The 17,302-nt window shown below is 50.5% G+C and overlaps 2 protein-coding genes across 2 annotated transcripts in view; one reads left to right on the forward strand and one right to left on the reverse strand.

Moving 5' to 3' along the window:
• lancl1 (LanC antibiotic synthetase component C-like 1 (bacterial)) overlaps positions 1-17,302 on the forward strand; it is a 683,707-nt gene that overhangs the window by 550,486 nt on the left and 115,919 nt on the right. The gene's annotated exons all lie outside the window — the stretch shown is intronic.
• cps1 (carbamoyl-phosphate synthase 1, mitochondrial) overlaps positions 1-17,302 on the reverse strand; it is a 147,117-nt gene that overhangs the window by 86,271 nt on the left and 43,544 nt on the right. The window contains exons 12-16 of the mRNA XM_078228805.1: positions 15,277-15,375; positions 14,305-14,400; positions 12,488-12,677; positions 8,297-8,454; positions 6,450-6,578 (exon numbers count right to left, since the gene is read on the reverse strand). Of these exons, the coding sequence (XP_078084931.1) occupies positions 6,450-6,578; positions 8,297-8,454; positions 12,488-12,677; positions 14,305-14,400; positions 15,277-15,375 (672 nt within the window). The remainder of the gene's footprint in view (positions 1-6,449; positions 6,579-8,296; positions 8,455-12,487; positions 12,678-14,304; positions 14,401-15,276; positions 15,376-17,302) is intronic.

A 17,302-nucleotide genomic window follows, 5' to 3' on the forward strand; every position in this document is an offset into this window, starting at 1 on the left:
AAATCCCATCCGGACCAGGGGATTTATCTATTTTCAGACCCTCCAGAATATCCTGCACATCCTCCTTATCAACTGTAATACTGTCTATTCTACTCCCTTGCAACCCAGTGTCCTCCTCAGCTATATTCATGTCCCCTTGCGTGAACACCGAAGAGAAATATTGGTTCAATGCTTCACCAATCTCCTCCGGTTCCACACATAACTTCCCTCTGCCATCTATAACTGGCCCTAAACTTGCCCTAACCAACCTTCTGTTCTTGACATACCTATAGAACGCCTTAGGATTCTCTTTAACCCTATCCGCCAAAGTCTTCTCATGTCCCCTTTTAGCCCTTCTAAGCTCGCTCTTCAACTCCCTCTTAGCCAATCTAAAGCTTTCTAGTGCACTACCCGAGTGCTCACGTCTCATCCGAACATAAGCCTCCTTTTTCTTTTTAACCAACAAAGAAACTTTTTTGGTGCACCACGGTTCCCTAGCCCTACCAATTCCTCCTTGCCTGACAGGGACATACCTATCACAGACTCGCAGTAGCTGCTCCTTGAAAAAACTCCACATGTCGGACGTTCCCAGTCCCTGTAATCTCCTAGTCCAACCTATGTTTCCTAATTCTCTCCTAATAGCCTCATAATTACCCTTCCCCCAGCTAAAACCACTGGCCCGAGGTTCATGCCTATCCCTTTCCATCACTAAGGTGAACGTAACCGAATTGTGGTCACTATCACCAAAATGCACACCAACTTCCAAGTCTAGCACCTGGTCTGGCTCATTTCCCAGCACCAGATCCAATATAGCCTCACCTCTAGTTGGCCTGTCTACATACTGAGTCAAAAAACCTTCCTGCACGCTTTGAACAAAAACTGACCCCTCTAACGAGCTAGAGCTATAACAATTCCAGTCAATATTAGTCAAGTTAAAATCCCCCATAACAATTGCCCTATTACTTTCACTCCTAAGCAGGATTGACTCCGCAATCCTTTCCTCAACCTCTCTAGAACTTTTAGGAGGTCTATAAAAGACTCCCAACAGGGTGACCTCTCCTCTCCTATTTCTAATCTCCGCCCATACTACCTCAACAGATAAGTCCTCATCAAATCTCCTCTCTGACACTGTGATACAATCTCTGACCAATAATGCTACCCCTCCCCCTCTTCTACCTCCTTCCCTACTTCGACTAAAACATTTGAACCCCGGGACCTGCAGCATCCATTCCTGCCCCTGCTCTATCCATGTCTCTGAAATAGCCACAACATCGAAGTCCCAGGTACTGATCCACGCTGCAAGTTCACCCACTTTATTGCGAATACTCCTGGCATTGAAGTATACACATTTCAAACCCTGCTCCACCCCACCTCTGCAATGCCGTGCATTGCAGTCCCCATCCATGCATCCCTCACTTTCAGCCCCACTACTCAGGATCCCTCCCCCCCCCCGAATCAGTTTAAACCTCCTTGCATGGCCTTAGCAAATTTACCCCCCAGGATATTGGTCCCCTTCTGATTAAGGTGTAGACCATCCTTCTCATAGAGGTCACACCTTCCCCAGTACGAGCCCCAATTGCTTAAGTACCTGAACCCCTCCCTCCTGCACCATCCCCTCAGCCATGAATTCAAACCTTCCCTCTCCCTATTCCTCTCTAAACTATCCCGTGGTACAGGCAAGAGTCCAGAGATAACCACTCTGTCAGTCTTGGCCTTTAGTTTCCACCCCAACTCCATAAATCCCTGCCTAATATCCCCTTCCCCTATCCTCCCTATGTCGTGTGTCCCCACATGTACAATAACTTGTGGTTTATCTCCCTCCCCCCTAAGAGTCCTGAATACCCTGTCAGACACATCCCGGACCCCAGCCCCTGGTAGGCAACACACCAACCCTGAGTCCCTACCTTTAGTTCCGACCCTCCTATCTGTCCCCTTAATTGTGGAGTCCCCAATCACAAGGCCCAGTCTTTTACAGCCCCTAACCACCTGAGCTTTCTCACTCGGCTCACCCCCAGAGATCTGCTCTCTATGCTCAGTTGATTCCTCCTCAACTGTAGCCTCCAGCACCGAAAACCTATTATGGAGGGGAACCGCCCCAGGGGATTGTCTTCCCGATTGCTTCTTACCCCTCCTCCTGGCATTGACCCAAGCCTCATTTCTAGGAGTTACTATTTCTCTATAACTCCTATCAACTTCCACCTCCGCCTCCCGAATTATGCGGAGTTCCTCTACCTCCCCCTCCAGCTCCTTTACACGCTCCTCCAGAAGCTGCAATCTAATGCACTTCTTACAACTAAAATCTCCTGAAACACTACTGGATTTCTTCACCACATACATCCCACAGGAGATGCAGCATACTGCCTGAACTGCCATCCCTGAAGCCATTACCAGCAAGAAAAAAAGAAAACAAAAAAAAAAAACTTCCCCACACTTCCCCAACTGTCACTCTCCACTGCAGCCCGAGCAGCACTCCCTCACTGAGACACCAACTGTCACTCTCCACTGCAGCCCGAGCAGCACTCCCTCACTGAGACACCAACTGTCACTCTCCACTGCAGCCCGAGCAACACTCCCTCACTGAGACACCAACTGTCACACTCTACTGCAGCCCGAGCAACACTCCCTCACTGAGACACCAACTGTCACTCTCCACTGCAGCCCGAGCAGCACTCCCTCACAGTTGGTGCACTAAGGGTCAATTTAGCACGGCCAATCAACCTAATCTGCACATCTTTGGACTGTGGGAGGAAACCGGAGCACCCGGAGGAAACCCACGCAGACACGAGGAGAATGTGCAAACTCCACCCAGACAGTGACCCGAGGCCAGAATCAAACCTGGGTCCCTGGCGCTGTGAGGCAGCTGTGCTAACCACTGTGCCACCGTGTCGCCCCCAATTTAAATGCTTCAAATTTGATTTGCCATGTAGCTGCCCATTTCACTAATCTGTCTGTTCCCTACTGAGTGGCACAGTGGTTAACACCGCTGCCCCATAGCACCAGGGACCAGGGTTCGATTCCCGGCTTGGGCGACTGCCTGTGTGGAGTCTGCACATTCTCCCCGTCTCTGTGTGGGTTTCCTTTGGTTGCTCCGGTTTCCTCCCACAGTCCAAAGATGTGTGGCTTAGGTGGGTTGGCCATGCTAAATTGCCTCTTAGTGTCAGGGGATTAGCAGGGTAAATACGTGGGGTTACGGGGATAGGACCATGGTGGGATTGTTGTCGGCACAGGCTCGATGGGCTGAATGGCCTCCTTCTGCACTGTAGGGATTCTATTCTTTGATTGTATCCTGAAGTCATCTCAATTTTGCATTATCTTCAGATTTTGATAAGGTGCCTTCTGCACCATAGTCCCTCTATACCTATCTTATCCATGTAACTGTCTAAATGTTTTTTAAAAGACAAAATTGTACCCGCCTCTACTACTACCTCTGGCAGCTTGTTCCAGACACTTACCACACCCATGTGAAAAAATTGCCACTCTGGACACAAAAAGAGTCGAACTCTTTTTCATTATATATTACCAAAGAACAGTACAGCACAGGAACAGGCCCTTCGGCCCACTGACCTGGACTATGGTGCAGAAGGCACCTTATCAAAATCTGAAGATAATGCAAAATTGAGATGACTTCAGGATACAATCAAAGAATAGAATCCCTACAGTGCAGAAGGAGGCCATTCAGCCCTTCGAGTCTGCACTGACCACAATCCCACCCAGGCCCTATCCCCATAACCCCATGCATTTACCCTAACTAGTCCCCCTGACACTAAGCGGCAATTTAACATGGTCAATCCACCTAACCTGCACATCTTTGGACTGTGGGAGGAAACCGGAGCACCCGGAGGAAACCCACGCAGACACGGGGAGAATGTGTGCAAAGTCAGCTGTGATCATCTTAATGTATGCAAATGAGATAAATATTAAAACACATGCACACGCACACACACGCGCACACACGCACACACGCGCACACACACGCACGCGCACACACACACGCACGTGCACACATGCGCGCACACACCCACACACGCGCGCACACACGCGCGCGTACACACGCGTGCGCACACACACGCACACACACACATACGCGCACACACACGCGCGCGCACACGCACGCGCACACACGCACGCGCGCACACACGCACGCGCACACACATGCACACACGCACACACATGCGCGCACACGCGTGCACACACACGCACGCACACGCGTACGCACACACACACGCACACACACGCGCGTACACACGCGTGCGCACACATGCACACATACGCGCACACACACGCGCGCGCGCACACACGCGCACACACACACAGTTTGAACAGTTCTGTGGGCTCGTGTTTCTTGTCTCCTCTCCTCAGTATGTATTTTGGGATTGCCTAATGTCCTGAATATTGTAACCTAGTGAACCCAATCCATCAGAGCAGCTGTCACACAGCACCTCCACAGCTCAGGTTGTCATTCCTCACAGCAACACCACCAGCTCGCCCCAATGACTGCAACTTCAATTAAGTTTATTTATTCGTGTCACAAGTAGGCTTATATTAACACTGCAATCATAAGTTTAGTCCATAACAATAATTGTCACAGTATGTAGACCATTTCTGGAAGTAACAATGGTTTAAAATGATGACTATTGCAAATTCTATGAAATGGTGTTTCAGTCTGTACGGGCACTATGCTGGAACGGCTCAAATACATTCGTTGGAGTTAGATTTACATCGGGTAGTGGGCAGCACGGTGGCACAGTGGCTAGCACTGCTGCCTCACAGTGCCAGGGACCCGGGTTTGATTCCCGGCTTGGGTCACTGTCTGTATGGAGTCTGCACGTTCTCCCCGTGTCTGCATGGGTTTCCTCCGGGTGCTCTGGTTTTCTCCCACAGCCCGAAAGACGTGTTGGTTAGGTGCATTGGCCATGCTAAATTCTCCCTCAGTGTACCTGAACAAGCGCCGGAGTGTAGTGACCAGGGGATTTTCACAGTAACTTCATTGCAGTGTGAATGTAAGCTTACTTGTGATTAATAAATAAACTTTACTTAGAGTCATAGTGTCATAGAGAATTACAGCATGGAAACAGGCCCTTCGGCCCAACTTGTCCATGCCACCCTTTTTTTTAAAGCCCCTAAGCTAGTCCCAATTGCCCGCATTTGGCCCCTATCCCTCTATGTAAATGTCTAAACGCTTTTTAAAAGACAAAATTGTACCCGCCTCTACTACTACCTCTGGCAGCTCGTTCCAGACACTCACCACCCTCTGAGTGAAAGAATTGCCCCTCTGGACCCTTTTGTATCTCTGCCCTCTCACCTTAAACCTTTCCCCTCTAGTTTTAGACTCCCCTACCTTTGGGAAAAGATGTTGACTATCTATGTTATCTATGCCCCTCATTATTTTATAGACCTCTATAAGATCACCCCTCAGACATCTACGCTCCAGGGAAAAAAGTCCCAGTCTATCCAGCCTCTCCTTATACCTCAAACCATCAAGTCCCAGTAGCATCCTAGTAAATCTTTTCTGCACTCTTTCTAGTTTAATAATATCCTTTCTATAATAGGGTGACTAGATCTGTACACACTACTTTTAATGGACTGAGCTTTTTAGTCCATTCTGACATGTCTGTATGCTTGTAAAATGTTCCATTCATTCAATGCACATTTACAGCAGTACTGTGCATTCATTTTTATATTCATAGGTCTAAGGGACAAGCAGAAATACGGTTATTCAACATACAGCGCACTGTGGACAAACCTGGAATAATACCATGTTGGACAACATTTTTTTGATCTCCAGAAATCCAAGAAGTCTAAAAATAAACTAATCAAACACACTGCAAACGGACTATTTTAAAGGATGCACATGCATTAGCTTGTAAAGTGTAAAAGGAAAGACAAATTATTCACTTTGCAGCCTTCCTTTAGTCTGGTCAGAGAACTGGGATGGTCAGTCAGCACTTCCCCTACTGCCACTTCTCAGTTCCTCGGCTCCTTCACTGTTCCAGTGAAGCTCTGAGGAAGCTCGAGAAACAATATCTAATTCTTCAATTAGACACTTTACAGCCATACAATCTTGTTCCAACAATTTATCAGAGGCAGTTCCCATTGTTGCCAACAGCAGTTGTTGGTAATGATCTTGGTTTTGCCATTCAGTCCTTTGTTTCTTTATTTCTGCCGTTGGCACCAGCCCTGCACCATCATCCCTTTGTCATTTAATCCCCATGTCTTCCAAACTATCAGAGACCTGCCCTTTTATTCTTTTCCTCCCCTCCCTCTGCCCCCTCCCTCCGCCCCTTCACTCCACTCCCTCGGGAATAGGGCCTGGGTGGGATGCGGTTGGTACAGGCTCGATGGGCCAAATGGCCTCCTTCTGTATTGCAGGGATTCTATGAATCTATTCTATGAATTCAGCCGCCCCTGTCAAACACATTCAGCGTACAGCTTCTCACTTGGCAACATGCGGGTTCAGAAAGGTTACTCACGTTTCCAGCAATCTCTTGGAGTTTTTCTTTGTTGTTGCACAGACCTGAGCCAAGGCCACCGAGTGCGTAGGCCGACCGCACCATGACAGGATAGCCAATCTTCTCAGCCGCCTGGAAGGCATCCCCCAGCTGTGGATTTAAGGAACCGTTAGCAGAGCTCCGATTGGGCACCTTCGCTCCAAAGTTACCAATTATCAAGCATAAACACCTTCAGCCTCATTCCGAAACCAAACATTACCACCCGGAAAACACACAGGGAACAAGTCAACTTTTGCTTTGAGTTCAGTGGACTTAGAACAAAATCACTGCTGCCTCACTGGCCCATTTCCACTGGGACACCTTCACTCACTGGCACCTTTTCCGCTGGGACACCTTCACCCACTGGCACCTTTTCCACTGGGACACCCTCACTCACTGGCCCATTTCCACTGGGACACCCTCACTCACTGGCCCATTTCCACTGGGACACCCTCACTCACTGGCCCATTTCCACTGGGACACCCTCACTCACTGGCCCATTTCCACTGGGACACCCTCACTCACTGGCCCATTTCCACTGGGACACCCTCACTCACTGGCCCATTTCCACTGGGACACCCTCACTCACTGGCTCACTTCCGCTGGAACACCCTCATTCACTGGCCCACTTCCACTGGGACACCCTCACCCACTGGCCCATTTCCACTGGGACACCTTCATTCACTGGCCCATTTCCACTGGGACACCTTCACTCACTGGCCCATTTCCACTGGGACACCCTCACTCACTGGCCCATTTCCACTGGGACACCTTCACTCACTGGCCCATTTCCACTGGGACACCTTCACTCACTGGCCCATTTCCACTGGGACCACCTCACTCACTGGCCCATTTCCACTGGGACCACCTCACTCACTGGCCCATTTCCACTGTGACATCCTCACCCACTGGCCCATTTCCACTGGGACACCCTCACTCACTGGCCCATTTCCACTGGGACCACCTCACTCACTGGCTCATTCCCACTGGGATACCTTCACTCACTGGTCCACTTCCACTGGGACCACCTCACTCACTGGCCCATTTCCACTGGGACCACCTCACTCACTGGTCTATTTCCACTGTGACATCCTCACCCACTGGCTCATTTCCACTGGGACACTCTCACTCACTGGTCCACTTCCACTGGGACCACCTCACTCACTGGCCCATTTCCACTGGGACCACCTCACTCACTGGCCCATTTCCATTGGGACCACCTCACTCACTGGCCCATTTCCATTGGGACCACCTCACTCACTGGCTCATTTCCATGAGGTTTTAGGGCAGGTCTCTCACTACAGAGTGGGAGAGTAAACAAACCCGAAACCAACTCTTTCTCAAACAAGATGCCAGCAGAATTCTGGGAACATTCTCCAGGAGACGACCAATCAGTGATCAGGGATCCTTCCCCGGGAGATGACCAATCAGTGATCAGGGATCCTTCCTGGGAGATGACCAATCAGTGATCAGGAATCTTTCCCCGGGAGCTGACCAATCTGTGATCAGTGATCCATCCTGGGAGATGACCAATCAGTGATCAAGGATCCTTCCCCGGGAGATGACCAATCAGTGATCAGGGATCCTTCCTGGGAGATGACCAATCAGTGATCAGGAATCTTTCCCCGGGAGCTGACCAATCTGTGATCAGTGATCCATCCTGGGAGATGACCAATCAGTGATCAAGGATCCGTCCTGGGAGATGACCAATCAGTGATCAGGGATCCGTCCTGGGAGATGATCAATACGACAAGAGAGGAAAAGTGACGACCGCACAGGAAGAAGGGAACGATAGCAAAGGTGAAGCAAGGTTTCTGCCCGTATCTCACCGACTCTACGGCAAAGCTCGGAGCTATTTTCTCATTGATTTCCAGCAGTTTGTCTGCAAAGAGCTGCCTGTCTTCTGTCGCCATGATGGAGCTGACAGGCGTTCCCAGCACCTGGACACCGTACTTTGCCAGCACTCCTTGTTTATACAGCTCCACACCTACCGGAGACAAAATAAACCAGTTGTCAGAGATTGGCAAGCACTGATACCCAAAGGGACTTGGTGTCCTTGTTCATGAGTCACTGGAGGCTAACATGCAGCTGCAGCAAGACGTTGAGAAGGTGAATGGCCTTCATTGCAAGGGGATTTGAATCCAGGAAATCTTGCTCCAATTGTATCGAGCCTTGGCCAGACTGCACCTGGAGCATTGGGAACAGTTTTGGCTTCCTTATCTAAGGAAGGATATACTTACCACAGAGGGAGGACAATGACGGTTCGCCAGACTAACCCTGAAATGGAGGGAGCTCATAGAATCCGTACAATGCAGGGGGAGTCAATTGGACCCAAGGAGCCTCCGCCAACAATAGGTCCTATCCCCAGAACCCCACGTAATTACCCTGCTAATCTCTCTGACACCCCAAGGGTCAATTTAGCATGGCCAATCCATCTAACCCGGACATATTTGGACTGTAGGAGGAAACCAGAGCACCCGGAGGAAACCCACGCAGACGCGGGGAGAATGTACAGACTCCGCACAGACAGTCACCCAAGGCTGGAATTGAACCCAGGTCCCTGGCGCTGTGAGGCAGCAGTGCTAACCACTGTGCCGCCCTTAATTCCTATTCTCTTGACTTTAGAAGGATGTGAGGTGATCTCATCAGAACTTACAAATCTCTTACAGGACTCAACAGCATAGATGCAGAGAGGCTGTTTGCCCTGGTTGTGGGAGTGTGTGCGTGTGTGTGTGTGTGTGTGTGTGTGTGTGTGTAGAGGGGGGAGTGGGAGTGGATGGAGTCTTGAATCAGGGGACACAGTCTCAGAATAAGGGGTAGGCCATTTAGAACTGAGCTGAGGGGGGGGTGGGGGGCTAGATAAAATGTTCTTTTGAAGAGTCTGTGCAGAGTCGATGGGCTGAATGGCTCTAAATTGGCACTTTAGTATAGAATCGTATAACCCCTACAGTACAGAAGGAGGCCATTCGGCCCATCAAGTCAGTACCAACCACAATCCCACCCAAGCCCTATTCCCGTAACCCCACATTTACCCTGCTAATCCCCCTGACACTGGGGGCAATTTAGCATAGCCAATCAACCTAATCCGCACATCTTTGGACTGTGGGAGGAAACCGGAGCACCCGGAGGAAACCCACACAGACAAGGGGAGAATGTGCAAACTCCACACAGACAGTGACCCGAGGCCGGAATTGAACCCGGGTCCCTGGCTCTGTGAGGCAGCTGTGCTAACCACTGTGTCACCGTGCCGCCCTAAACCACAATATAAAAAAACTGAGGTAGAAAATCAGGCACAATCTAGTTGAATGACAGAGTAGGCGCAAGGGGCCAAATGGCCTACTCTTGCTCCCTATCATCTGAGCCTGTCTTTTAGATGAGTCACTGGATGTAAGAGGCATGATATTGAAGAGTAAGGGATTATCCCCAAAGTCCTTTTATTTTCCTCATGGTAATGTGGGCATCGCTGGCTGGGCCACCATTTATGGCCCATCCCTCATTGCCCTAGAACTTGCTGTGGATAAGGACAGCAGATTTCCTTCCCTAAAGGACATTACTGAACCACATGGATCTTCAGGACAATAAATAAAGGCTTTTAATTCCAGATATTTTTTTTTTGAATTCAAATTTCACCATCTGCCACGGTGGGATTCGAACCCGGGTCGCCAGAACATTACCCTGGATCTCTGGATCAGTAATCCAGTGACAGTACTACTCTGCCACCGCCACCCTGGCCAATATCCATCCTGAAACCAACATCAAGGTCAACGGCCTAAAATGCTAACTGTCCATAAATGCTGCCTGGCCTGTTGAATATCGATTATAGGGAGGACAGATAGTGCGGTTAGAGAGAAAATATTTCCATTGGATAGGAGTCTAGGACTAGGGATCACAAATCATCACAGGAGTGAAATTTGAAACACTGCGACACAAAAAGGATGGTAGAATTTCGGATTCACTTCCACAAATTGATGTTATTGTAACTTGAAAATCTACAATTGATAGATTTCTGTTAACCAAAGATATTAAAAGGTATGGGACAAAGACAGGTTCATGCAGTCCGGTCACAGATTAGCCCTGATCTTACTGAACGCTGGACAAACTCGATGGGCTCATTCCCTGTTCCTCATGGATACAGCACCGTCTATTTGTAAATGACATCCAGTGCAGGGATTTTTGCAAGTTGCATTTTAGAGAAAGCATTTGTTGCCACAATCTTAAGATTAACATGCAGGTTCAGTCGGCAATTAGGAAGGCAAATTCAATGTTAGCATTCATTTCTAGAGGGCTAGAGTACAAGAGCAGGGATGTGGTGCTGAGGCTCTGGTCAGACTCCATTTGAAATATTGTGAGCAGTTTTGAGCCTCGTACCTAAGGAAGGATGTGCCTTGGAAGGAAGGGATCCAGAGGAGGTTCACAAGAATGATCCCGGGAATGAAGAGTTTGTCATATGAGGAGCAGCTGAGGACCTTGGATCTATACTCGATGGAGTTTAGAAGGATGAGGGGGAATCTAATTGAAACTTGCAGAATACTGAGCGACTTAGATAGAGTGGATGTGGAGAGGATGTTTCCACTAGTGGGAGAGACTAGAACTTAAGGGCACAACCTCAGAGTGAAGGGACGCTCTTTTAAAACTGAGATGAGGAGGAATTTCTTCAGTCAGAGAGTGATGAATCTGTGGAACTCATTACCCAGAGGGCTGTGGAGGCCAGGTCATTGAGTGTCTTTAAGACAGAGATGACAGAGACAGGTAGGTTCTTGATCAATAAGGGGATCAAGGGTTATGGAGAGAAGGCAGGAGAATGTGGATGAGTCTCATATCAGCCATGATTGAATGGCGGAGCAGACTCGATGGGCCGAATGGCCTAATTCTGCTCCTATATCTTATGGTCTTATGGAATTGGCACTTCCAACATAGAGTCACCTCAAAAATTGGCTAGCGCAATTTTGACTTTGCCAGCTGGCTACAGGATTCAATTAAATAGCAAGTCTGTATTGAGACAACTGACCTAAACTGGGCAGTGGTTCCTATACTAACCATCCTGGCACAATCTACCAGGAGCTCCTGCTCCTCCTGGTTACACAGTGACTGTGGCTAGAATTGCGAGTGCGTAACAGAACATTGAGTGAACAGAATGGAGCCCTTCATGGTCAAGCACTCCACTGATAGACCACAATCTCGCTCACACGTGTAGGGTGGAATCTTACTGGCGTGGTGAGCTGGTAAGATAGGGCGAGAGGTTGATTGGCAGGGCGGCAATCAGTGGGGGTACGGGGGTGTTTGAGCCTCCCTGCAGTTCAGTAAAGGAGGCATGAGTTCTGCTTCTTCATAAACTACCCTTATTTCTGTGATCCAACTCACACACAATTCTCCACCAACACCCAGTGCCACCTGTAGCCCCTTTATATATCAGTGACTTCTATTGAATAATTGACATCAAATTAGGACTTAATTGGAAGGTCTGTTAACCCATTCCTAACAGGCGATCAGCAGGGGATGCAATCGGGGGAGAGGGGTAATGTTTGGGGCTGCGATCGAGGGGGATGGGGGTGATGTTCGGGACTGTAATTGGGGGGGGTCAATGTCCGTGGGGAGCAGTGGGGGCGGGGGGGGTGTCAGATCTCCCAATATACTGTGTACACTGTGTGCTCAATACACTGGGAGATCGGGGCGCCTGCGCAAAGGTGCCCCTAGAGCTCAGCAGCCGGCCTCTGGGGCATGCTGAGACTCCACTCCCCCTACTGGCGTGATTCACATTGCAGCCTCTGTATAGAGTGCCGTAAATGACCATTTCTTACCTCGCTGAAAAGACGGGTGGGAAAACCTCCCATTTCCTCACTTGTTTTACACTTAGAGTTTCTTTGAGAAAATTCCGCCCTAGCCAATTGGACCAGATAGCAAGGGCTGAAAATGAGCGAGGAGTTAAACTTAGGACAGGACAGGAGAGGGGAGGGGGTAAATGGCTAAAAAAGCAACACATACTTTAATGAAGAATCTTGCCAATGCTGCCAATAACTCACCGCAGTTCAGGGCAGTCTGTCCTCCCATGGACAGCAAGATCCCATCAGGCTTTTCTGTTTGAATAATATCTGTCACAAACTCTGGGGTGACGGGTAAGAAATAAACTGTGTCCGCCTGCTTTGTTCCCACTTCATTTGTTTGCACTGAGGCGATGTTTGGGTTCATTAATACCGTCTTTATGTTTTCTTCCTAAAAGATTAAAAGAAACAATGCCTTGAATGCTCAGTATAGAGGAACGTATTAACCTTTCAGAAACTTAGATACATGATCCTACCACAGAGAGGGATTAATAATCCACAGCTCACTGGCTCAATTAGACATTATACACCATTCACCCCAATACACTGTTAGCCCAGTCTTTTCCACTGTACACCAGCATTGTTTAACAGGGACAGTGTAGATGGAGCTTTACTCTGTATCTAACTCATACTGTACCTGTCCTGGGAGAGTATTTAACCAGGACAGTGTAGAGGGAGCTTTACTCTGTATCTAACCCCGTGCTCTACCTGTCCTGGGAGTGTTTCATGGGGCACAGTGTAGAGGGAGCTTTACTCTGCATCTAACCCCATGCTGTACCTGTCCTGGGAGTGTTTAACAGGGACAGTGTAGAGGGAGCTTTACTCTGTACCTAACCCCATGCTGCATCTGTCCTGGGAGTGTTTAACAGGACACATGACACACGACAGCGCAGAGTCGCTGAGCAGAAACTGATAGCCAAGTTCCGCACACATGAGGACGGCCTAAACCGGGATGTTGGATTTATGTCACATTATCAGTAACCCCCACAGCTTGCCTCCTGGGCTTGCAGAATGTCACTGGCTGTTCTGTCTAGAGACAATACACATCTCTTTAACCTGTGTTTAATGCTCCCTCCACCCACATTGTCTGTACCTTTAAGACCTGGCTGGCTTTAGGGATTCGCATTCTAATCAGTATTCTGTAACTTGATTTTGTGTCTCTGTGCACTGTTTGAGAGCACATTTCCACTCCATCTGACGAAGGAGCAGTGCTCCGAAAGCTTATGGTATTTGCTACCAAATAAACCTGTTGGACTTTAACCTGGTGTTGTGAGACTTCTTACTGTGTTCACCCCAGTCCAACGCCAGCATCTCCACATCGTGTTTAACAGGGACAGAGTAGAAAAAGATACAAAAGTCTGAGGTCACAACCGATTCAAGAACAGCTTCTTCCCTGCTGCCATCAGACTTTTGAATGGACTTACCTCGCATTAAGTCTATCTTTCTCTACACCCTCGCTGTGACTGTGACACTACATTCTGCACTCTCTCGTTTCCTTCTCTATGAACGGTATGCTTTGTCTGTATAGCGCGCAAGAAACAATATTTTTCACTGTATACTAATACATGTGACAATAATAAATCAAATCAAATCAAATCAGCCAGGCAGACAGACTGACAGCCAGACAGAACGACAGACAGACTAACCGACTGATAGACAGACAGGCAGCCAGCCAGACAGGCAGATGGACAGGCAGGTAGAGACAGACTGACACACAGACAGCCAGCCAGACAGACACACACAAAAACACACACAGACAGACAGACAGACAGACACAGACAGACACACAGACAGACACAGACAGACACACAGACAGACACACAGACAGACACACAGACAGACAGACACACAGACAGACACACAGACAGACACACAGACAGACACACACACACACAGACTGACACACAGACAGACACACACAGACTGACACACACAGACTGACACACACAGACTGACACACAGACAGACACACAGCCAGACAGACAGCACTGTCTGGAAGGGAGAAAATGAGAGCTCACCTTTAATGCTTTGATTGCCTGCGACCCAGAGTAATCAAACTCTCCAGCCTGGCCAATCGAAAGGCCTCCAGAACCCAAGACGAGAACCTTGGAAACCTGGAAGCAGAATGGGAACAATGTGAGGGAATGCAGGAACAGTGGAGACGAGACAGCCACTCCCATACCATTTCATTAGCAGTAGCTTCAAGGGAAAGTGATTCCCAGATTTCTACCGCTGTTCTTTATGGAGAGATGCTTCCCGAATGACCAGCTCTGATTGATGGATATCCCCCCATGTTGTGGACTTTCCCCGACAGGAAATACTTTCTCTCTCTCTCCCCCATAAAACCCTTTAATGATTTTAACATTTCAATTAGATATTAAAGGAATATTTTGCTAATCCAGAAACACGTTCTGATGATTTCACCACTGACTCTCCACCCTAGCCACCTACACGGCTAATATCTCTTCCCTGAAATGTAGGGCCGGATTTTCCAACTTCGCCCGCAGCTGGGATTTTCCAGTCCCGCTGCAGTGAATGGAGATTTGGCTGAACACTAAATTCGCTATTCTTGCTGGCAGCGATGGCGTGGCACGGACAGCCAGAGAATTTTAGTGTCCAAAACTGGACACAACCATTCCAAAGCCCTGTACAACTGTAACACCTTTATATGTTCCAGTCCCTGGAGATAAAGATTAATTCAACCTCTTCATTATCGTATCGTACAGGTCAACAAGAATAACGATGGGAAGTGAAATACTCAGGAAACCCAACTGGAAAGGAATATAGTTTATTACAGAATGTAAAGTAAAAACCATTACTGTGGTCTCCGCCTGGGACTACAGTTCAGCAGGCCCTGTCCTGGGCCTGCTTTATAAAAGGCTCAGGTAATGGGTCCCAGTTGGGCAGGCCACTGCCTGTTTGCGGGGGGACCGGTTATAAAATACCGAGTTTACTTTGTGTACAAAACACTGAGCAAATGGAAAACCAACCTTCAGTCTCTCGGGGGGTGGGGGAACGACTGGCATGACGGAGGCAATGCTGGTCCCTTTCCCTTTCTTAATCAGTGAAATGAAAGCATCAAACAAGAACTGGAAAAGAGACAGTGAGTGTTAGTGATTTTACATTCAATGCCATGCAAAATGTTTCCAATGGCCCAGCACAATGCTAATGACAATATCATGAAGTGACATTTTCTAGCAGGTTCCCATATTGAGACTGCCCATCGTGCCTGTTCATCCAAAGATCCAATTAGTCCCAATACACTGCCCACTGCCTGTAACACCACAAACTTTCCCCGTTTGCAAACCCGTATAAATAAACCACCCCGCACTCAGCCACCTCTCACCCCCACATCCCCACCCCCGCTCTCACCCACCCCATCCCCAAACTCAACTTCCCCGCTTGCATGCCCCCCCAGCCCGCACTCAGCCACCTCTCACCCCCACATCCCCACCCCCGCTCTCACCCACCCCATCCCCAAACTCAACTTCCCCGCTCGCATGCCCCCCCAGCCCGCACTCATGCACCTCTCACCCCCCTGCTCTCTACTCTAACCCAACCCATCCCCACGCTCTCAACTCCCCCCGCTCTCACCCTAACTCCCCCCCACTCTCACCCTAACTCCCCCCCTTACCCTACCTCCCCCAGCTCTCACCCTAACTCCCCCCGCTCTCACCCTAACTCCCCCCGCTCTCACCCTCACTCCCCCCGCTCTCACCCTCACTCCCCCCGCTCTCACCCTCACTCCCCCCGCTCTCACCCTCACTCCCCCCGCTCTCACCCTCACTCCCCCCGCTCTCACCCTCACTCCCCCCGCTCTCACCCTCACTCCCCCCGCTCTCACCCTCACTCCCCCCGCTCTCACCCTCACTCCCCCCGCTCTCACCCTCACTCCCCCCGCACTCACCCTCACTCCCACCGCACTCACCCTAACTCCCCCCGCTCACCCTCACTCCCCCCGCTCTCACCCTCACTCCCCCCGCTCTCACCCTCACTCCCCCCGCTCTCACCCTCACTCCCCCCGCTCTCACCCTCACTCCCCCCGCTCTCACCCTCACTCCCCCCGCTCTCACCCTCACTCCCCCCGCTCTCACCCTCACTCCCCCCGCTCTCACCCTCACTCCCCCCGCTCTCACCCTCACTCCCCCCGCTCTCACCCTCACCCCCCCCGCTCTCACCCTCACTCCCCCCGCTCTCACCCTCACTCCCCCCGCTCTCACCCCCCCCGCTCTCACCCTCACTCCCCCCGCTCTCACCCTCACTCCCCCCGCTCTCATCCTAACTCCCACCGCACTCACCCTAACTCCCCCCGCTCTCACCCTCACTCCCCCCGCTCTCACCCTCACTCCCCCCGCTCTCACCCTAACTCCCCCCGCTCTCACCCTCACTCCCCCTGCTCTCACCCTCACTCCCCCTGCTCTCACCCTCACTCCCCCCGCTCTCACCCTCACTCCCCCCGCTCTCACCCACACTCCCCCCGCTCTCACCCACACTCTCCCCGCTCTCACCCACACTCCCCCCGCTCTCACCCACACTCCCCCCGCTCTCATCCTAACTCCCCCCGCTCTCACCCACACTCCCCCCGCTCTCACCCACACTCCCCCCGCTCTCACCCACACTCCCCCCGCTCTCATCCTAACTCCCACCGCACTCACCCTAACTCCCCCCGCTCTCATCCTAACTCACCCCGCTCTCACCCTAACTCCCCCCGCTCTCATCCTAATTCCCCCCACTCTCACCCTAACTCCCCCCGCTCTCACCCTCACTCCCCCCGCTCTCATCCTAACTCCCACCGCACTCACCCTAACTCCCCCCGCTCTCACCCTCACTCCCCCCGCTCTCACCCTCACTCCCCCCGCTCTCACCCTAACTCCCCCCGCTCTCACCCTCACTCCCCCTGCTCTCACCCTCACTCCCCCTGCTCTCACCCTCACTCCCCCCGCTCTCACCCTCACTCCCCCCGCTCTCACCCACACTCCCCCCGCTCTCACCCACACTCTCCCCGCTCTCACCCAC

Source organism: Mustelus asterias, chromosome 14 (assembly GCF_964213995.1).
Source record: "Mustelus asterias chromosome 14, sMusAst1.hap1.1, whole genome shotgun sequence".
Lineage (NCBI taxonomy): Eukaryota > Metazoa > Chordata > Chondrichthyes > Carcharhiniformes > Triakidae > Mustelus > Mustelus asterias.